Consider the following 20,895-nt stretch of genomic DNA (forward strand, 5'->3'; position numbering starts at 1 on the left):
TTTACCAACTTCACGCGTGCAGTCTCAGTGCTATGATGGGGGTCTAAAACCAGACTGAAGCGTCTCATATACATTATTTGCCATTACTGTTAATTACTGCTACTTTTAGTGAGTTTAGTACACATCAAGAGGATAGGGAGTAAATATTATGTTCAACATAGGAGGGCCAAGCAGAGGAAGTAGCTCTTTCAGTAGTTTCGTTAGAATAGGGTCCAGTATAAAGCTTGAAGGTTTAGAGGCCATTACTATTTTCATGAATAATTCATACAGGATTAAAAAAACTTGAGTGTCTCCATTGATCCTAGGTCCTGGAGGTTCTGTGCAGACTCAGGACAACCGAGCTTAGGAGAAATATGCAGATTCAAAGAAGAGTCTGTAATTGGCTTTCTAATGATCATGATCTTTTCGTTCATGAATTCATCACTGCTGAAGTGAAAGCCATCCTCTCTTGGGGAATGCTGCTTTTCAGTTAGCTTTGGGACAGTATACAATTTTTTTGGAACGTTCATATTTTCCTATATTAGGTTGGAAAAATAGGATGATCGAGCAGCAGTGAGGGCTCTTCGATATTGCACGGTACTGTCTTTCAAGCTAGTTGGAAGACTTCCGGTTTGGAAGCTTGTTTTAGCGCTCTGGTATTTTCTGTATACCAGAGAGCTCATTCCTTGTGACAAATGTTATTTGGTTTTAGGGGTTATTACGCAAGGTTAAACTTAGATCCTCAGCTAGGTGGTTAAATTATTTTTGTACTTCGACATCCTTGATTTGGTAAAGGGAGTCTGGAAAGAAATCTTTGGGTTGTCCAAGAATTTATAGCACGGATTTTGATGATCCTTGGTTGGGATCTGAGCAGATTAGTTGTTGCGATTGCAAACATAATAACATGGTGGTCTGATAGTCCAGGATTATGAGGAAAAACATTTAGATCCACAATATTTATTCCAAGGGACAAAACTAGATTAGGGGTATGACTGTGGCAATGAATAGGTCCGGAGACATGTTGGACAAAACCCACTGAGTCGATGATGGCTCCGAAAGCCTTTTGGAGTGGGTCTGTGGACTTTTCCATGTGAAAATTGAAGTCACCAAAATGTTGAATATTATCTGCTATGACTATAAGTTTCAATAATAGGAATACGGGGGAACTCAGTGAGGAACGCTGTTTACGGCCTAGGGCCTAGGAGGCCTGTAAACAGTAGCTATAAAAAGTGATTGAGTAAGCTGAATAGATTGTATGAGTAGAAGGTCAAAAGTAGAATACGCAGTCATTTTATTAAAAAAAAGAAAAAAAGTTGTGTGTGTGTGGGGGGGGGGGGATTAACCTGTCTGTACCATGGATGACAGAGGAACATCAGTATCTTCCTGGGTACACTCCTCACACAGTAAGTACCTCTACCTACCATACTATCTACACTGGTTTTCTTTTTAAATTAATACATTTGATTACAAATGTACTCATCATTACTTTATTTCCAGTTTACTCCCATCCCAGCCTGTGCAGAGTTTCTGGGAGCTCAAGAAGTACTGAAGGTATGAGCTCAGAAACAAAGCCATGATCGTAAAAGTAGTGGCCCCAGCCGACTTGTAAGTCGCTTTGGACAAAAGCGTCTGCTAAATGGGATATTATTATTATTATTATATATCGTCTGCCACGGCCAGCACCTGCCTGAGCTGGAGCAACTCTGCCTGACCGACTGGCACATGGAGGTGGAGCGCAGGGTTCACTTTTACGCTGTGGGAGTGAGAGAGACCCTGGGCAGACTGATCAGAGATGTCAAAAAGTGAGCAGGAGCAGAGGAGAAAGGCTTGGGCGTGGGAGGACTGCACCTGATGAGTTGAAAAGATTTAAATGTTTTATTTTTGTAGTAGTAGTATAAGTATGATAAGATAATGTGAAATAAGATAGGCATAAGATAAGATATTTTTGTTGTTGATAAATAATCGATAATTTAACCCTAACAATTGTGTATTTTTTGTTGTAATATTACTCCATGGGAAATAGATGAAAATGGAAAAGAACCAGAAGGGATGGCTGCCATTTTATGGGCTCCCAACCAATTGTGTTTTTTTTTACACTTCAGTTTACTGAGTAAATATTTTCAGAACTCTTATTTTCTTAAAACTGCATTGTTGGTTAAGGGCTTGTAAAGTAAGCATTTCACTGTAAGGTGTACGTACACCTTTTGTATTCGGCGCATGTGACAAATAAAATTTGATTTGATATTGATCAAACAAACTCAATTAAAGGTTGAAAGGACCATTCTGTTTGTGTTTGTGTGTGCGTGTGTACATGTACGTGTGTGTGTGGCAATGGTTTATGTGACTATATTAGCTTTTCCCTGTTTAATCCTTTAATCAGTACAGGCCACTCTAATTTGTCATTGAAGTCTATATAGTGTGAAAGCAATGTTACCAAAAACTATTATACAAATGACGAGGGACAAATTCAACCCCAAAACTGCAATTGACAAAACTGCAAATTAAACTAAAATAGTCAACATATTGAGCTTGATGACAAAACTATGAGTGTGCGAGCCTGTGTGTTTGTGGCTCCATAGAGGGGTGAAATTAAAATGACTTGCTTGGTCTGCCATCAAATTTACCAACAGTGGCTTGAAGTCATCAATGACGCATGTTCTCTTGTGACCAGGAGGAGTCTGAACAGTTGGTCTGAACCACTGGCTGGAAATTAACTATGAAAGGATGGTAACAGATGAACAGACATAAGACGACGCATGTACACAGATACAGAAGCTACAGCTTTCTATGTTTTTATTTCATTACCGAATGTGAACAGGTGATTGGGAATACTGTGCTGAAACCGTGTTTGATGTAATTTTATATCCCTTGTAAATGTATTTTGACAATTAAAAACACTGACCACAACATGACAAAGACTGACAGCATTATAGTGTTACCAAATGCTCTTTGGTACCTCCTGACAAGTAACCACTGTGACCGTGTGTATCAATGCCTAGAACGATGACAATGATGATAATGAAACCGTCAAAGCTAGGCTTCTTATTGAATTACATGCATCAGATGTATTTGTGTCCCAATAAAACAAGAACTATTCTAAACATTTTCCAGAATGTACTATCATCTTCACGGAATATGTTTGAGTGTATTGTGCAGGACTTTTCGATTCTACTGCGAATTCCTATCACCAACGACGGTAGAAACCGGATGCGTGTTTCCATGGGCCCATTCATTTGTTTCGCTATCTCGCTGATCTGTTATGAAACCACTGGAAAGCAGCTGGGGTCAGCGTTTAGCTTTCCACTGTCATTTGCAGCCGTTTTACACCATCTAGAAAACTGCGAACTGACGATATAGACCAAGTGAGCGTCCGAAGCTAACGTGAGTTGACTGTGGCACTGTCTGCAATCAGGCTTGGGAATTATTAGCATGTACCGTGACTAGCTAGTATCCTCCTACTGGACTGTTTTTAGAGCTAGTTGTAATGCTGAGTGATTGGTTTCGAGGGAGGCTTGCAAGAAAAGGTTCATTGCCTTATTTATCTTGCTCGTTAGTTAGCAGTCAAAAGGCCGTTGTAAGGCGTGACACGCACCTGGTGGATATAATGTGTGAAACGTTCCAACAGGAATATAAACCAACAACTTCGTAAATGACACGGTTGCCAACAAACAACGCATGCAACGTTGTATAGCGGCGGAATACGAGACCGAGTGGGCTATTTCATTAAGTTTTCACTCGCCACGTTTATTCTGAAAAAATGTCTCTGGTAACCTATGGACAAACGTTAAGAATAAGATACGTGGTGAGTTGGCAGCTAGTTCGTTAGGTGACTTGGTCATGTTACTTCGTAGGCGTTGTTCGTTGGCAACCTTGTACTTTACAACGTTGGGACGTTCCACAAATTATACCCACCCACACACCTGTGTTGCAATAAAAAAAAAATGCGGTATCATGCTGCTTTTTTTGTGTACAACAGCGATCAAACCATTCGGTCTCTCCTCAGTGGTGAAGCATGGTCTTGTTTTGTCCTTCAGGATGGCACACGACCTGAAACCACTGGCAGAGGACTTCAGACAGAAGAATAAAAGCTGTTTTATCCTTGGTGTCTCTGGAGAGACAGGCAAAGAGTTACTCAAAGAGATTGTGGAGAGGAAGCTCTTCTCGAGGATCACTGTCATCGGAAGGCGGCAGCTCACATTTGAAGGCGAAGCGTATGAGAACCTGGTAGGTGTGCGACTTGTCTTTATTGTTCGTGTATTGTTGTCTTTTCAAGCAGGGCCTGTATGGTTCTAAGATGAATTTAGCCTTGAAATGCTGTTGGGACACCGGGCCCTGCTCTATTTGGCAAAGTAACACTCATCCATGAGTAAGGTAAAACAAAAAACACTTTAAAAAAACAACTTTTGGTTCTGGTGTTGTACTTTAATCTGTCATAGAGAAGCTTGTCATGAACACAGAACGGTTTATTTCATGAGGACAGGATTTACCATTGCTGAGAGATCTTGCTTTCAAGTTATCGGAAAAGGTCAATGGTCGTCCCTCGTCAATAATGGCACCAAATCACCTGTCTTATATATAACATGTTATGTCCAATATCTCAAGATAGGGTGGTCATATTATGACATATTCAAGCAAAGCTGGTCCTGACCTCCCTGGGGCCCTAAGCAAAATTCTGTTAAGGGGCCCTCCTACCTGACCCATGAGCCATGTAAACCATTTGCCATTGCCACAGTCATACCTGACACCCCAGTACTCCCACTACAATCTTCCTTCCTTTAAAACAGTTTGCTCCATCTGATGGTCTAAGAATAAGTATACCTATACAGAACAGAATTAGGTATAATCAAACAATATTTATTGAATATAATATTTTATATAGAATCTTAACATGAATAATAAATTGTAGAAAATGATCAAATATAACAATGAGCTTTGTCTCTGCTGCCTGGTAATTAGTCCAGTCTTCACAATATTATACAATTAGTTTTGCCTAAACAATGTAAACGTAAGCCTATAGTCTATGGCTCAAAGTCAAATAAAACCTATACAGCTGTGTGATTAACGTTGGTTCCCTCTACAGCCTGGGCATGTTCAGCATCAGGATGGGCACCAGTCTGTCTGGAAGAAATTGAGAAAGTATGTCACATAGTTAGTTAAGCAGCCATTGACACAAATGCACATCTGCTTTACACTCTTAAATGTTACTAAGTGTGTAAAACATTTGAATGTTTGAATTAAAATCGTACCATCAAAATATCTCTTCTGCACTTTCTTGAGGCAAAATCATCATAGGACATGTGTTCCCCCACGTCATGATTTATGCTCATGATGGCCAGACCACTCAAAAGTTCCTGTGACATGGAAGACCTCCGGTAGCTTTTGATGAGGGTTCATTTCGAAAAGCTCCTCTCTGCCGACGTTACTGGTAGGGTGACCGCAATTTTTAGGTCTATCCAGTAATGCCTCCTGAACCTCGGAAGCCTGTTACCTGTTGCATGAACACTTTGGAGCCAACTCTCTCATCTTGTCACTCCATGACTTCACGGCTATGTCCACATGTTTCTCCCATCTTTGTGTGCCCGCTGAAAAGAAGGCGTAGAGCTTTTGCACATGCCCCAAAAAACCAACGGCATCTTTTTGGAGATTTGGCAGCATCTGCAATGACAAGGTTCAGAGTATGTGCTCCACATGGGACAAACACGGCTCTAGGATTTTTCTTTTTTTTTGTAGTCTGGCTTGTACTCCTTGGTGCTTTCCCTTCATGTTGGCCCCATTATCATAAGCTTGCCCTCTGCAATCTTCAAATGAAATCTTCAGCTCGTTCAGCTTATCTAAGATGACAGTGGACAGATTTCAAGCCTGTTGTAACCTCAACATTCACAAAGCCAAGGAAGTGCTCCTTGATCTCTGGCTTTCCCTTTAAAGCCACGCGTCTCAGAATAAATGGACATTTGATCCCGGTGACTAATGTCAGCTGTAGAGTCCAAGATAATGGAGAAGTACTTTGAGTCTCTTACTTGAGTCACTATTGCTTCCAGAATCTTGTCACTCACAATCTGTATCAGCTCATTCTGTGTGTGCTTCCCAAGGTAATGAGCATGTCTCTCCACATTTTAATTTTGCTGAGATTTTCCATAACCGGGTAAAATATTGCCAGTAATTCAACCTCTTTTATGATGTTTCCATTATCTGTTTGTAGGAATTTGTCTGATGAACCCCTGAATGCTAGGTTTATTTCAGCCAGAGACTGGGTGATACTTACTAAACGTGTAAGGACATCCCGCCATCTCTTTCTTTCTGCCTCCAACATTGTCATTTGTATCTGGTCAAGAGTCCGACTTAGGAGCAGATCAAGTTGTCTCCATCTCCACTTAATCATATTGTCTGTGCGTTCAGGACTACCCTCATTGTGTTGATATTTGACCAGTGATTCACGCCTTCCTTTATTATTTTGTAGTCTTTTTTTGTAGAAAAGCGCTTACAGCTTAGATGATGAAAGCCAGCTCCTGGTAATCTTTTCCCCATTTGACAGCTGTCTCTGTAATAAGCCTGAATGGAAACCTCTTCTAGACTTGTCTTTAGGGTCAGATCAATCCAGTCCTGGTTTGAATGGACCTCTGCGCACTAACTCAGTCCTCATAAAGTCTGTTAAGACTGTGGGCCGGTCTGCTGGAGCAGAAACTGTTCTATTAGGGTCTGAGCTGCTTGTGTCTGATGCTGGTTGTACACCTCCGGTTGTGCTAGTACTGGTTAAGGCTGCCTGTACTTCACCTGGGTCTGTGTTAGTACTTGCTGAAGATGGCTGTACTGGGTCTGTGTTAGTACTTGCTGAAGCTGGCTGTACTGGGTCTGTGTTAGTACTTGCTGTAGCCGGCTGTACTGGGTCTGTGTTAGTACTTGCTGAAGCCGGCTGTACTGGGTCTGTGTTAGTACTTGCTGTAGCCGGCTGTACTGGGTCTGTGTTAGTACTTGCTGTAGCCGGCTGTACTGGGTCTGTGTTAGTGCTGGCTGATGATCAAGCATCAAATCAAATTCATTTATATAGCCCTTTGTACATCAGCTGATATCTCAAAGTGCTGTACAGAAACCCAGCCTAAAACCCCAAACAGCAAGCAATGCAGGTGTCGAAGCACGATGACTAGGAAAAACTCCCTAGAAAGGCCAAAACCTAGGAAGAAACCTAGAGAGGAACCAGGCTTTGTGGGGTGGCCAGTCCTCTTCTGGCTGTGCCTGGTGGAGATTATAACAGAACATGGCCAAGATGTTCAAATGTTCATAAATGACCAGCAATAATAATAATAATAATAATAATAATAATAATAATAATAATAATAATAATAATAATAATAATACAGAACAGTTGAAACTGGAGCAGCAGCACTGCCAGGTGGACTGGGGACAGTAAGGAGTCATCATGTAAGGTAGTCCTGAGGCATGGTCCTAGGGCTCAGGTCCTCTGAGAGAGAGCAATAAAGATAATTAGAGAGAGCATACTTAAATTCACACAGGACACCGGATAGGACAGGAGAAGTACTCCAGATATAACAAACTGACCCGAGCCCCCCGACACAAACTACTGCAGCATAAATCCTGGAGGCTGAGACAGGAGGGGTCAGGAGACACTGTGGCCCCATCCAAGGACACCCCCGGACAGGGCCAAACAGGAAGGATATAACCCCACCCACTTTTCCAAAGCACAGCCCCCACACCTCCTAGAGGGATATCTTCAACCACCAACTTACCATCCTGAGACAAGGCGGAGTATGGCCCACACAGACCTCCGCCACGGCACAACCCAAGGGGGGGGCGCCAACCCAGACAGGAAGATCACATCAGTGACTCAACCCACTCAAGTGACGCACCCCTCCTAGGGACGATATGAAAGAGCCCTAGTAAGCCAGTGACTCAGCCCCTGTAATAGGGTTAGAGGCAGAGTATCCCAGTGGAAAGAGGGGAACCGGCCAGGCAGAGACAGCAAGGGCGGTTTGTTGCTCCAGAGCCTTTCCGGTCACCTTCACACTCCTGGGCCAGACTACACTCAATCATATGACCATCTCCTCTACTGACAAACTTAAGCATAGCACCTGTAAATTATAGATAACAATACTATTTATTTTATCAGCTGCATCAGGCCCATTCAAACTGGTTCCCACAGATTTCCTTTTATACATTTTCAAATATAAAATACTATTTATACTTTGGCTTGGCTTGGTTGAATGCTTGATGGTTATTATTTACTGAGAGATGTGCATCCATATTGCCCAGTATGCCCAGCTAATCAACATTTTTAAATTCAATATATAAATCAATGTCAATCCATTGCTTTCCATCTTGCATTAGTCCAGAGTTGTAACTAAACCTTGACTGGGAGCCTAGATAACCATTGTCTTGTTTTAAAATTGTGTGCCTATGAGGAGTGCCATCACACCCATATATTGTCTGGACTGGTCCCCCAGAGGTTGCTGCTGGAAAGTGCGAGTTTCATTTCATGCACGCGCACATGAACGCATTTTCACGCGCAACGCGGTTATCTTTTCCGAACTGCAGTTTATAAACACCGTTGACAGTTAGCGTCTTATCAAATGTAATAAGTAGTTGTATTTCACTCTCACTTTTGTCAGGCACAAAGTCACAGAACACAGCCTTGGAAGTAGCTGGCTAGCAAACAAGATACAGACCGACCAAGAGATGCACTGCCCAGCTAGGTTAGCAAGACAGACTAGAGAGAGATGGACTGCAAGCTACAGCACATCAACTTAACGTTACTGTTATTTGCTGACATCAAACTTGGAGGGGAGACAACACACGTTTCTGATTGCTGTTCCCGCAATTTACTCTCATGGTGTTTTTCTTCTTCTCCTTTTGTAACTAGAAGGATAGTTCCACTACATCCTCTCATCGAAGTTGTAAACATTGACACCGGCGTTGACACGAGGGGGAGGCGGGGCCCCTCGCGTAATTTGCGGGGCCCTACACAACATGCGTAGTGAGCATATAGGGCCACCCGGCTCTGTTTTCAAGGCTGATGTAGCCCAATATCGGACTAAAAGAGCCTAACATTACTCCTTAGTCCAAGGACCTTGCATGTTCTGTTTAAAATGTGAATTGGCTCTGGAAGCCAAAACAACCCAATACTCCATCTAAATGTGAATCGATACTCAATTGCGGTACAGTTCTAGAAAAATAAATCCCTCTACTTTCATATCACATCAAAAATAATTTCACAAATGCAAAATACACACTTACTCTACACGGTTTTAACAGTTTCAGCCAACAGTTTTTGTCAGTGACAACACATTTGTGTCGTCGGTCTTCCGTTTACACACGGGTTCAGAGATGCAGATTGCTAATTAGCACTGTTTTCCATAAACAAGCTCTGTAACGTGGAAATATGACCATGTGGGAACCCTAACCCTATAAAAGGCATGTATCACTTAACCTTTATTTATTTTTGTATAATTTCTCACAGATATGAAATATAAGGTCCTTGTGCTTCCAAAACTGAACCACGAGCGATGCATGTTAATGTTCAGACCGAGCGTTAAGGCTCTTAACAAAACTACACCCTAAAAGAGATGCCTTCATCCAATGACTCATATCTAATGTAATGGTAGTCATGGTCAAGGGCTAAGGTTGCTGTAGAACAGAGATTATTAAAAATATATATTTATTTTAAAATTCTTCAATTAAAAGAGCTATACATAATTACAGTAATTTAAGCCCAATAATTTAAGGTATCATGAACAAATATTCATGCTTTACGCAAAACTAAGAGTGTAACAATGTATGAAATTAGAATACTACTTTATGCTAATTAAATACTTGAGACACACACACACACACAGCCCAACGCAGGCACACACTTCTCAGCATCCTCGTGCAATCACACAGCACCCCCACCAACACACACAGCCTAACATAGATGCACACTTCTCACTAAGTCTGAACTGTAACACAGAAGGCTACTAGTCTAATAAGGTAGGCCTGAACCTGAGTTAGGTTACATTGTAATGTTATGAGTTACTCTGGTGATGGGAGGATAAACAATTAGCCTAGGTACAGAAGAGACCGAGTGAGCTGCCTGCTAGCCAGCTGCTAGGACCAATCACTGACAACCCATACATCAAAACGTGGCTACGAAGCTCTACTTTGTGAGCTGCAGCCTGCTATATTTTTTTAGTGTCTCTGAAAACATCTGACGAAAGAAGCGAAGGAAACTTTTTACCTTATATTTCAGTCAAAACGTGACACACCCTCAGGACTTAACCATACTTCTAGGCAATACAGTGTCACATCGATCTTTCTCTGGTAGGTTGAGGAATACCCATCGCAAAGAGCAAATAAGAACACACCGATTTCGCAGGTTTGACAAAAAGGGCTGTCCCACAGATTTTAAACATTCTTTGTACAGGACTTGCTTTTCGGATTTTTCGACATGGGTAACAACTGTCACATTTATGTTTTCATTTATGTTGATTCATTGTTTTTGTAGAATTCTCGTATAGCGTCCATTGTTTGTCGCGTCACCTAAACACCCTATCATGAGCTTTGAATAAAGTTAAACATTCAATACCATTTAAATGTGTGTGCAGACTACAACAAAGCCTACAAGAAGCCTACATCTATTATTCCATTATAAAGATTGGCCTGTTCTCTGTCCTCTTTCAGGTGCAGGAGGTGGTGGACTTTGAGAAACTGAATGACCATGCTGCAGCATTCCAAGGGCATGATGTTGGCTACTGCTGCCTGGGAACGACCAAAGCCAAAGCAGGGGCTGTGAGTTCATGGCCAATGATATAGAGACCCTGTGAACATGTACCACCAGGGTCAAAAGAAAGAGGATTTCGACACCCACCATCTCAGATTTTTCTGAAATAATTTTGTTTTTTGAAACACAAGATTAGCATTCGGGCAACATTATTTTATTTAAAAATAATTTGTGGTCTCAGCTAATTGATTGTATCCAAATTGGCCATTTTTAATTTCTAGGATTCATATATTTTAACAATGATTTATCCAATGATCAAAAGCCACCTACAGACACCCCACGCCAAGTATATACACTGCTCAAAAAAGTAAAGGGAACACTAAAATATCACATCCTAGATCTGAATGAATGGAATATTCTTATTGAATACTTTTTTCATTGCATAGTTGAATGTGCTGACAACAAAATCACACAAATTATCAATGGAAATCAAATGTATCAACCCATGGAGGTCTGGATTTGGAGTCACACTCAAAATTAAAGTGGAAAACCACACTACAGACTGATCCAACTTCAATGTAATGTCCTTAAAACAAGTCAAAATGAGGCTCAGTAGTGTGTGTGGCCTCCACGTGCCTGTATGACCTCCCTACATCGCCTGGGCATGCTCCTGATGAGGTGGCGGATGGTCTCCCGAAGGATCTCCTCCCAGACCTGGACTAAAGCATCCGCCAACTCCTGGACAGTCTGTGGTGCAACGTTGGTGAATGGAGCGCCACGTTGGTGAATGGAGCGAGACATGATGTCCCAGATGTGCTCAATTGGATTCAGGTCTGGGGAACGGGCGGGCCAGTCCATAGCATCAATGCCTTCCTCTTGCAGGAACTGCTGACACACTCCAGCCACATGAGGTCTAGCATTGTCTTGCATTAGGATGAACACAGGGCCAACCGCACCAGCATATGGTCTCACAAGGGGTCTGAGGATCTCATCTCGGTACCTAATGGCAGTCAGGCTACCTCTGGCGAGCACATGGAGGAATGCCACCTCACACCATGGCTGACCCACCGCCAAACTAGTCATGCTGGAGGATGTTGCCGGCAGCAGAACGTTCTCCATGGCATCTCCAGTGAACCTGCTTTCATCTGTGAAGAGCACAGGGCACCAGTGGCGAATTTGCTAATCTTGGTGTTCTCTGGCAAATGCCAAACGTCCTGCACGGTGTTGGGCTGCAAGCACAACCCCCACCTGTGGACGTCGGGCCCTCATACCACCCTCAAAGAGTGTTTATGACCGTTTGAGCAGACGCATGTACATTTGTGGCCTGCTGGAGGTAATTTTGCAGGGCTCTGGCAGGGCTCCTCCTTGCACAAAGGCGAAGGTAGCGGTCCTGCTGCTGGGTTGTTGCCCTCCTACGGCCTCTTCCACGTCTCCTGATGTACTGGCCTGTCTCCTGGTTCCGCCTCCATGCTCTGGACACTACGCTGACAGACACAGCAAACCTTCTTGCCACAGCTCGCATTGCTGTGCCATCCTGGATGAGCTGCACTACCTGAGCCACTTGTGTGGGTTGTAGACTCCGTCTCATGCTACCACTAGAGTGAAAGCACCGCCAGCATTCAAAAGTGACCAAAACATCAGCCAGGAAGCATAGGAACTTAGAAGTGGTCTGTGGTCACCCCCTGCAGAACCACTCCTTTATTGGTGTTGTCTTGCTAATTGCCTATAATTTCCACCTGTTGTCTATTCAATTTGCTCAACAGCATGTGAAATGTATTGTCAATCAGTGTTGCTTCCTAAGTGGACAGTTTGATTTCACAGAAGTGTGATTGACTTGGAGTTACATTGTGTTGTTTAAGTGTTCCCTTTATTTTTCTGAGCAGTGTAGTATCAGTTTTCTGTGTCTGACAAGTAGTATGTTTCTAGTAGTATGTTTGTTTCTTCATACTATGTCATGTATTCCCAGTGAATTTGGTGTTCCCCCCCCCCCCAAGTTTAGATAAATTATTAATTAAAGTTATGTTTAGTCCCGTCCTACATCCTGATATTACCAGGTTCTGACCACGAGATGGTGCTGTTCTTGCTATTAGGTGAAAAAGTTAAGTAATTTGGGTAAACTATCCCTTTAATATTGAGGGGGGGGTTGTATTATTTATTTATTTATATCCCCTAATAGCAGAAGCAGCTCCATCCAGTGGTCAGAACCTGGTAATATCTGGATATAGGATGGGACATAAACCTAACAATTTCAAAGACTAAATTATCTGAACAGAAAACAAAATCACTACCAAATTCACTGAGAATACATGACATAGAATGAAGAAACAGCTCAATATTACTTCTCTGACGTAGAGAACTGGTACTATATAGTTTTGTTGGGATTGGCGTGGGGTGTTAGGGGCCCGTTGATGTCTTTTGACTATTTTAGATTCCTCATGTCTTACTCATTGTTAGAAACAAGTTTGTTCCAAATCGGATGTTAGATGCTATATTTATTTAATATTTTATGAGTCCTATAAATTAAAAAGGGCCAATTGGGTGCAGTCAATAATCTTAATTTCTCAGCGATCAAATTATATTTCAACAAAATAGTGATGCAGAAATTCTTATCTTATGTTTCTAACTACAGATATGATTCCAGAACAATCGGAGATGGTGGGTGTCATGGCTTGCTGAAAGGACATTGAACGACCCACCATACACAACCTGCTTGGATCATGTGGTCAAATGCAGATTAATGTACACATAGTTTCTCTTATCTTTATGTCATTGTAGGATGGATTCATCCGTGTTGACCATGACTACGTCCTGAAGTCAGCGGAGCTCGCCAAGGCAGGGGGCTGCTCACACTTCAACCTCGAGTCTTCTAAAGGGGCTGACAAAACCAGTGGTTTTCTCTATCTCAAAGTGAAGGTAATACACAAAATGTTCACCTGAGTGAAGACACCTCATTTATAGCCTTTCATAAGGCCTCTTTCAGCCTTTCTCGTAAAGCTACTTGATGAAGTGCTGCATATTGTTTGGTTAATGCAGATGTTTGCTTCTCCAGGGACAAGTGGAGGCAGCCATTGAGCCGTTGGGCTTCGAGAGGTACTCCATCTATCGCCCTGCGTAAGTCTCATTTGCATTAGTCACGTGTAAAAAATGTTTCTTCGCAGAAATGACTCACTTGTTCATTACCTTTATCAGTCATGGCAAAACAAATGGTGACCATAGGTGAATATCTCACACCAATGTCATGATTAGCAATATACACATTTCTCCAGTGATCACATGATGTAAACACAGTGTTCACTCTGAGATATTTTGATGCTGTAAGTTATTTCACTTGTAACAACTCAACTCAATTGTTTTTCCTCCCAGGGTGCTGATGGTCGACAGGCAGGAGAGCCGGCCTGCTGAATGGTTTGCCAGGAAGGTCCTGGGCCCTTTTTCCTCCATGTTTCCCACAGCGATGTCCATCCCCATCCAATCAGTGACCAGGGCCATGGTGGCCAACACACTGATCCCTGCAGGGGAGAAAGTGGAGATCCTGGAGAATAAAGCCATCTATGACTTGGGGAAGGCCCCAGAGAAATGAGGGACAGGGAAGAGGGAAGGTGTGTCTCAATAGCTTAATTTCCTCATCCCCTTTCCTCCATAAACCACTGATGTGGTTATACCGCCACTGGTCTGCCTGGACATGACATGTGAGAGCAATGTCAAGGGAACCCTATCCAGTCCTTTCACCCATCAGTGCGAATGAAGGAAAGGTCTTGAGGAAATGTGAGTATAGGGAGCTCAGCCAGAGACTGACGGTGAAGTGTGTTGTGATGGTGCTTCTTCTTCATGACTATATTTTCTGCTAACAACTTCCTTTGAAAGCATGGAGGAGGGTTGACGACAAGTATAAAGTTGAATTTCTAGAGCAATACAGATGGTTAAGCGTTCAAAGCTTTGTTGGCTTCAACTTGAGGTTCCTTTCAACCATGATAGTCAACACGGTAGCTAGCTCGAGCTCTGTTTCTCTGGGGATGAGTCCAAAGGGGGATGTTTCCTTATGAAAAGTGCAATTTTTAAAGCTCTTCATGGGTAATGCAAATAAGATATGATTGGGAAATTGTGATGTAATTATGAATACTGAAATATGCCTTGTTGTCTTTGTATCCCAAGTGCTCTTTCCGAGTGCAGACTGTTTTTGTGGTCAACAAGGAGTTCGCTGAAGAGGAAACAGACTGGCACAGAGGCTAGAATCGGTTTAATATATTAGGTGGAGAGGGAAATGTATTGGACTGGTTCTTCTGGGTCCAAAACAGTAACTCCTCAAAATGGTTTAGTTAGTAGAAGCTCTTCCATCCAGCCTACAGCGTTCATGCTATTTTATGTAAGACTACATTCTTAACCACTTTGAAAAATGATGCACTTACTTGAAGCAAGAGTTTATTTTCCACAATACAACCATTGGAGATGGATTTTAAGGCAATTTGTCTGACTTGTCTTTGATTACTTTTGTTTTCTGAGCAAAGCTAAGCATGTAATTGAATCAGGGGTTATGTTGTACACACTCATATTGACTTGGATTTTTATACAGGCGTTATGTAAATGCTATGTATTTAAGTGGTCTATGCTTCTGTGTTACATTAAACAATGATGTAGTGGGCAGTAATACTTTGTATATACAGTATATAGCTCACATTCGACTTAAGACTGTAATTAGCACATTAACTGACTCCATAAGATAAATAGCAATATGCAAGAATACTATAGCTGAGTTACAGTAATAGGCAATGAACAAATGTCTGAGAATGGAATTCTAAATACAAGTGTATTTAATTACTTTGTAAACTGAATGATAGCATAAAAGGCATTACTCTAAGCATGGTCAGAGAGAAAGAAATGGCCATGGCCCATTGGAGAGAACGAGTGCAGGTATCTCTCCAGCGCAGGTCAGAAACGTAAGAGAAAGAGACAATGAATCTCAGACCCTTTTATAAGCATCTGAGTTGTTAGGATTCAAAATCTGAGTTGTTGACCAATAGTATTACTGTAATTCAGCCCTACGTGATGTAATCACAACAGAACTGCTTCTCAGAGGTGAGACACTGGGGGTTAGCAAGATTAGAGACTGTTTAAATCAAATTTTATGCATCACATGCGCCAAATAGAACAGGTTTTTGGTATTTCACCTTCCAGTGAAATGCTTACTTACAAGTCCTTAACTAACAATGCAGTTTAAAATAAATTCCAATGAAATAAAACAATTAAAGAGCAGCAGTAAAATAACAATAGCGAGGCTGTATACAGGGGTACCAGTACAGAGTCAATGTGTGGTGGCACCAGTTAGTCAAGGTAATATGTACATGTAGAGTTATTAAAGTGACTATGCATAGATAAGAGAGTAGCAGCAGTGTAAAAAGGAGGGGGAATGCAAATAGTCTGGGTAGCCATTTGATTAGATGTTCAGGAGTCTTATTGCTTGAGGGTAGAAGTTGCTTAGAAGCCTCTTGGACCTAGACTTGGTGCTATGGTACCGCTTACCATGTGGTAGCAGAGAAAACAGTGTGGCTGGAGTCTTTGACAATTTTTTTGGGGCTCTGACATAGAGGTCCTGGATGGCAGGAAGCTTGGCCCCAGCGATGTACTGGGCCGTACGCACTACCATCTGTCGTGTCTTGCGGTCGGAGGCCGAGCAGTTGCCATACGAGGAAGTGATGCAACCAGTCAGGATGCTCTTGATGGTGCAGCTGTAGAACCTTTTGTGGATCTGAGGACTGATGCCAAATCTTTTCTCCTGAAGGGGAATAGTTGTGTCCTCTTCACGACTGTCTTGGTGTGTTTAGACCTTCTTAGTTTGTTGATGTGGATACCAAGGAACTTGAACCTGCAGCCCTGTCAATGAGAATGAGGGCATGCTTGGTCCTCCTTCTCCTGTAGTCCACAATCATTTCCTTTGTCTTGATCACTTTGAGGGAGAGGTTGTTGGCTTTGTGGTTCCAGGACAGGTCTCTGACCTCCCCATAGGCTATCTCGTCATTGTCGGAGATCAGGCAATATTGTGTCATCAGCAGTCTTAATGATGGTGTTGGAGTCGTGCCTGGCCGTGCAGTCATTAGTGAACAGAGAGTACAGGAGGGGACTAAGCACACACCCCTAAGGGGCCCCCATGTTGAGGATCCGTGTGGTGGATGTGTTGTTACCTACCCTTACCACCTGGGGGTGGCCCGTCAGGAAGTCCAGGATCCAGTTGCGGAGGGAGGTGTTTAGTCCCAGCGTCCTTAGCTTAGTGCCCTCAAAGATCATCACTATGGTGTTGAATGCTGAGCTGTAGTCAATGAATAGCATTCTCACTAACACCAGAGTAGATTCTTGTATTCAGTTGATAAGGCACTTCGGGGGCTGCCCTACAAAATCGTCTTGAACACATTGATTCTGCATCAGACAGAACTGTTCAAAACTGGACATCCAGCACTGTAGACATTCAGACCAGCAGTTCATGGTCCTAGCAGCATCACTTCAGCAGTGTCCTTTTGGTGGGTAGCATTGTCTTCTTTAGACATGCAAATGTCTGTAGTTAGCACCTTTCCTGCAAGCTAGAAAGGAGTGCTCCATTCTTTTGTAAACTAATTAACATGTTTTTCCCAATTGTTCAATAGCAACTTCTGATGTGGTTTTTATCTGTAATGAATATAAAAGATACAGTATTTATAAAAAAAATAAAAAAACCTACTCCTCCCCTGAGAAAATAAATTTGCCTTGGAAATAGCAATTTTGTAATTGTAAAATTCAATGTATTAGCATCTCAGTTTACTGCAACCAACATTAGCATACCAATGGTGAAAGTTCAAAGGCCATGTTGTGACATGACTACATTGGCCTTAACCAGATGCACTACACAGGAAACAAACTATTCTTTGTGTTAACAGGAGCCATTACACTTTGTTTAGCACTATGGATATGTCAAAGAAAGCCCATTTACAAAAGTAACCTACAGCCATCACTAATTGATATAAAAATTGAGTTGCAAAGGAAGAAATTACTATCACAGTCAAAAATAATCAACATCCTAAATTTTAGGAGAAAGTTCAAAATCTGCCTTATTGTAACGACGACGCTGGGAGACGGGAAGCCAGTACAGGTAGTGAGTTAAATAAACGTAACAGAACAAAGCAAGACAAGTGTAGCGTACGTCATGGAACATTATTACTGCCTGGGGAATAGACTTAAGGGAGTGCCAGATATAGGGGATATAGGCAGATATAATGAGAAGAGAAATGGAGTCCAGTTGAGCCTAATCATGAGGAGCAGGTGTGCGTAAGGATGTTGCCAGGACCGGTCGTTAGTAAACCTGTGACGCTGGAGGGGAGACATGACAGGAACCACTGGCCTGAGAAGGGATACATAAAAGGTCAGATGCGGTAGTCTCTGCGGAGCTGTAACCTATAAGTCACCTCATTGACCCTCCGGAGAATCTTAAACTGTCCCACAAACCGGGGGCTCAGCTTCTTGCAGGGCAGGCGGAGTGGTAGGTTCCTGGTAGAGAGCCAAACATGATCACCAAGATGGAACACGGGAGTTGGTCTGCCTGCTTCTTCTGATGGTGGACGGCACACTGGAGTGTCACGTGAGCGTCGCTCCACACTTCTAATCCTGGGCATACTCCTCCCATGGAAGGAATTGGGTCCCCTCCCCCTGCCAGTTCTGTCAGTGTCTCCTGAACCTCCCCAGCGCCTGGTTCATCCTCTCCACCTGCCTATTTGACTGAGGCCTATACCCAGAAGTGGGTATGATACTCAGAACCCTGAGCTTCTCCGAAAAGGCTCTCCATACCCTAGATGTGAATTGGGGTCCACGGTTGGAGACGATGTCCTCCAGAAGGCCATAATGCCGGAAGACCTGCTGAAACAGTGCCTCATTAACCTGGAGAGTGGTAGGGAGGCTAGAGGGATGAAACAAAATTCTCTCCCCAACCACCAGAATGGTGGTGAAACCTTCAAAGGGGAGATCGGTAACAAAAGTCAATGGACAGATGCTGGAGCGTGCCGGGAGACTTTGTTTGGGCACACAGAACAGGAGTTGATGTAGAGTGTAACGTCCTGCGGCAAGGTGGGACACCAATATTTTTCGGAGAGCGATTGTATATTACGGGGGACCCCAGGATGTCCAGTGACACAGCTGTGTGTGCCCAGGTCAATAGTGTCTCCCTTATCCCAGTGGCAATGTATATGCGCACAGGTACTGGGAACAGGTTTCCTTCTCCAGAGCCTGGCGAAAGTCCACATCTCCGTCCCAGAGCACAGGAACTATGACAAGAGGAACACCGGTCCTCTGGCATTCGGGTGACCAGTCTGATTCTCATCCTCAACCATGAGGGTGGGGTTATGGCGTTGGAGCCATGGGAGGCCAAGGATGATCTTTGTGAGCTGGTGCACTAGTAATGAGGGGGATGTTTTCCTGATGAATGGACTCCACGGTGAGTGGTGTGTGATGGTTCCGGATACTAGTGGCCAATTATCAAGGGCTTGAACCTGAAACGGAGAGGAGAGCGGGTATGAGGGGGATGTTCAGAAAGGCGGCAAGGGTCTAGTCAAGTTTCCCACGGCACCGGAATCCACTGTCGCTGTAGAAACAGTACGTGAGGGACAGCCAGCTTGTGTGAGCGACACTGAAAAGGGTTTAGCAGAAACGGATGAAGATGGGATACTCACACCTGCCCCAGGAGGTGGAAAATCACGTGACAATCCCCCTCATGGATTCCGGGTTGGGATGTACCAGACACTGCTGAAGCTGGTGCCCCCCCATTGACCACAATAGAGACGGAGCCTCAGCTGTCTCTGCGTCGCTCCGCTTGGAGGCGTGTAACCCCTACCTCCAAAGGTTCAGGCTCTGCTACAGAGTGTTCACTGAGGGAGAGAAGCGATGTGGGTACCAACGCTCCCGAAGTAGGTTATCCAACCGGATGGCCATCGATGAGTGCAGCCAAGGAGAGGTTGTCGACAGGACATGCCAGTTCCGTTTGGATCTCCTCGCGCAGTCCTCTTCTGAATAGCGTATGGAGTGCTCCCTCATTCCATCGACTGGATGCTGTGACAGTCCGGAAGGTGAGCGCGTACTCTGCAGGGGTCTGGTCATTCTGCCCTAGTTGGAGTAGGCACTCACCCCTCTCTCTGTCCTCCAGTGGATGATAAAAAAATAGCTCTGAACAGAGCCATGAACCCCTCTTACGAAGCCAGCACCTCTCTCCCAGACGGCCATAACCCACTCCAACGCCCGCAGAGAAATAACCGTGGCAACCCTTGACCTCTGTGGTGGAGGCTCCCATCTGATCCGCAGAATAGAGGGAGCACTGGAGAAGGAAGCCACGGCATTTAGATGGGGTTACATGTATTTATCCAGAAGAGACAAATGGGCATCGCTGACCTGGGCAGACTGCTGAATAGACTGATGTGCTGGGTCGACTGGTGGCAGAGTATCCTCTGCCAGTGGAAGGCAACACCTTGCAGGCATGTTCAAGATGTTGACGACTGCAAAGAACCTCATCCATAGCCATCCCCAGTTGCGTCAGCTGGTCGTGGTGCTTACAAAGTAGGTTTCCCTGTTCATCGACCGTCTGGGAGAGGTCCTCATTTCCTGCTGCTTCCATTTGTTGAGGCTGTGTTCTGTAACAATGACACTGGGAGACGAGAAGCAAGTGCAGGTAGTGAGTTTAATAATAACCGTAACAGAGCGCATTACAGGCCACAAGAGTAGCGTACGGACACGGAACAACATTAATACTGCCTGGGGAATAGACCTAAGGCAGTGCCAGATATATCATACAAATTGTAAATCATAACATATCATACAACATGGATGATGGACATCCGCAAATGAATACATACCCTACGAAACGTAACATATCATACTAAATGGAGTGTCTCGGATTTACATAAAGAATAATATGAAATGCTCTGAGACCAGTGCTTTGTTCAGTGCTAGTTACCTGTGCAAATTGGGTAAGGGTAAGAATGCTCCAAGTTTACTACAGGCTTTCAACAGGTATGCAGCTAGTTGACCAGTCCATCAGAAATACTCAGGTATGCGTCTCCCTGCCCAAAGTGATAGCACTAATTAGTATTGACTTGAGCAATGAGACCAGAGGGTATGCCCAGGTTAGCCTCCACAAGCCTGGGGTAGACAGATCCTCTCCTAGGAGTTTAATCATAGGATGAGTGAGTCCAGTGGTTTTAATT

The 20,895-nt window shown here is 43.5% G+C and overlaps 1 protein-coding gene across 3 annotated transcripts; it reads left to right on the plus strand.

The window, feature by feature from the left end:
- Nucleotides 1-3,185: 3,185 nt before the first annotated feature.
- Nucleotides 3,186-15,328, plus strand: htatip2 (HIV-1 Tat interactive protein 2). Of its 3 annotated transcripts, none has more exons than XM_064925191.1 (6): nt 3,186-3,360; nt 4,014-4,203; nt 10,648-10,755; nt 13,463-13,600; nt 13,737-13,798; nt 14,051-15,328. In XM_064925191.1, exons 2-6 carry the CDS (start codon nt 4,015-4,017, stop codon nt 14,265-14,267), a joined length of 714 nt encoding a protein of 237 aa, XP_064781263.1. In that variant the 5' UTR covers nt 3,186-3,360; nt 4,014; the 3' UTR covers nt 14,268-15,328. The 3 variants fall into 3 exon arrangements, with proteins under 3 accessions (XP_064781263.1, XP_064781254.1, XP_064781245.1); XM_064925182.1 differs by lacking the exon at nt 3,186-3,360 and having other exon boundaries at nt 3,915-4,203; nt 14,051-14,286; nt 14,840-15,328; XM_064925173.1 differs by lacking the exon at nt 3,186-3,360 and having other exon boundaries at nt 3,916-4,203.
- The last annotated feature ends 5,567 nt before the right edge of the window (nt 15,329-20,895 follow it).

The sequence above is a fragment of the Oncorhynchus masou genome, chromosome 2 (genome assembly GCF_036934945.1).
Source record: "Oncorhynchus masou masou isolate Uvic2021 chromosome 2, UVic_Omas_1.1, whole genome shotgun sequence".
NCBI lineage: Eukaryota > Metazoa > Chordata > Actinopteri > Salmoniformes > Salmonidae > Oncorhynchus > Oncorhynchus masou.

What these genes read in the sequence shown, in the direction of transcription:
- htatip2 (XM_064925182.1), top strand. Translation starts at nt 3,931, where the DNA reads ATGCTGCTTTTTTTGTGTACAACAGCGATCAAACCATTCGGTCTCTCC. An exon ending in TTCTCTATCTCAAAGTGAAG is followed by an intron (nt 13,601 to 13,736) that starts GTAATACACAAA and finishes TTGCTTCTCCAG; the next exon opens with GGACAAGTGGAGGCAGCCAT. An exon ending in TACTCCATCTATCGCCCTGC is followed by an intron (nt 13,799 to 14,050) that starts GTAAGTCTCATT and finishes TTTTCCTCCCAG; the next exon opens with GGTGCTGATGGTCGACAGGC.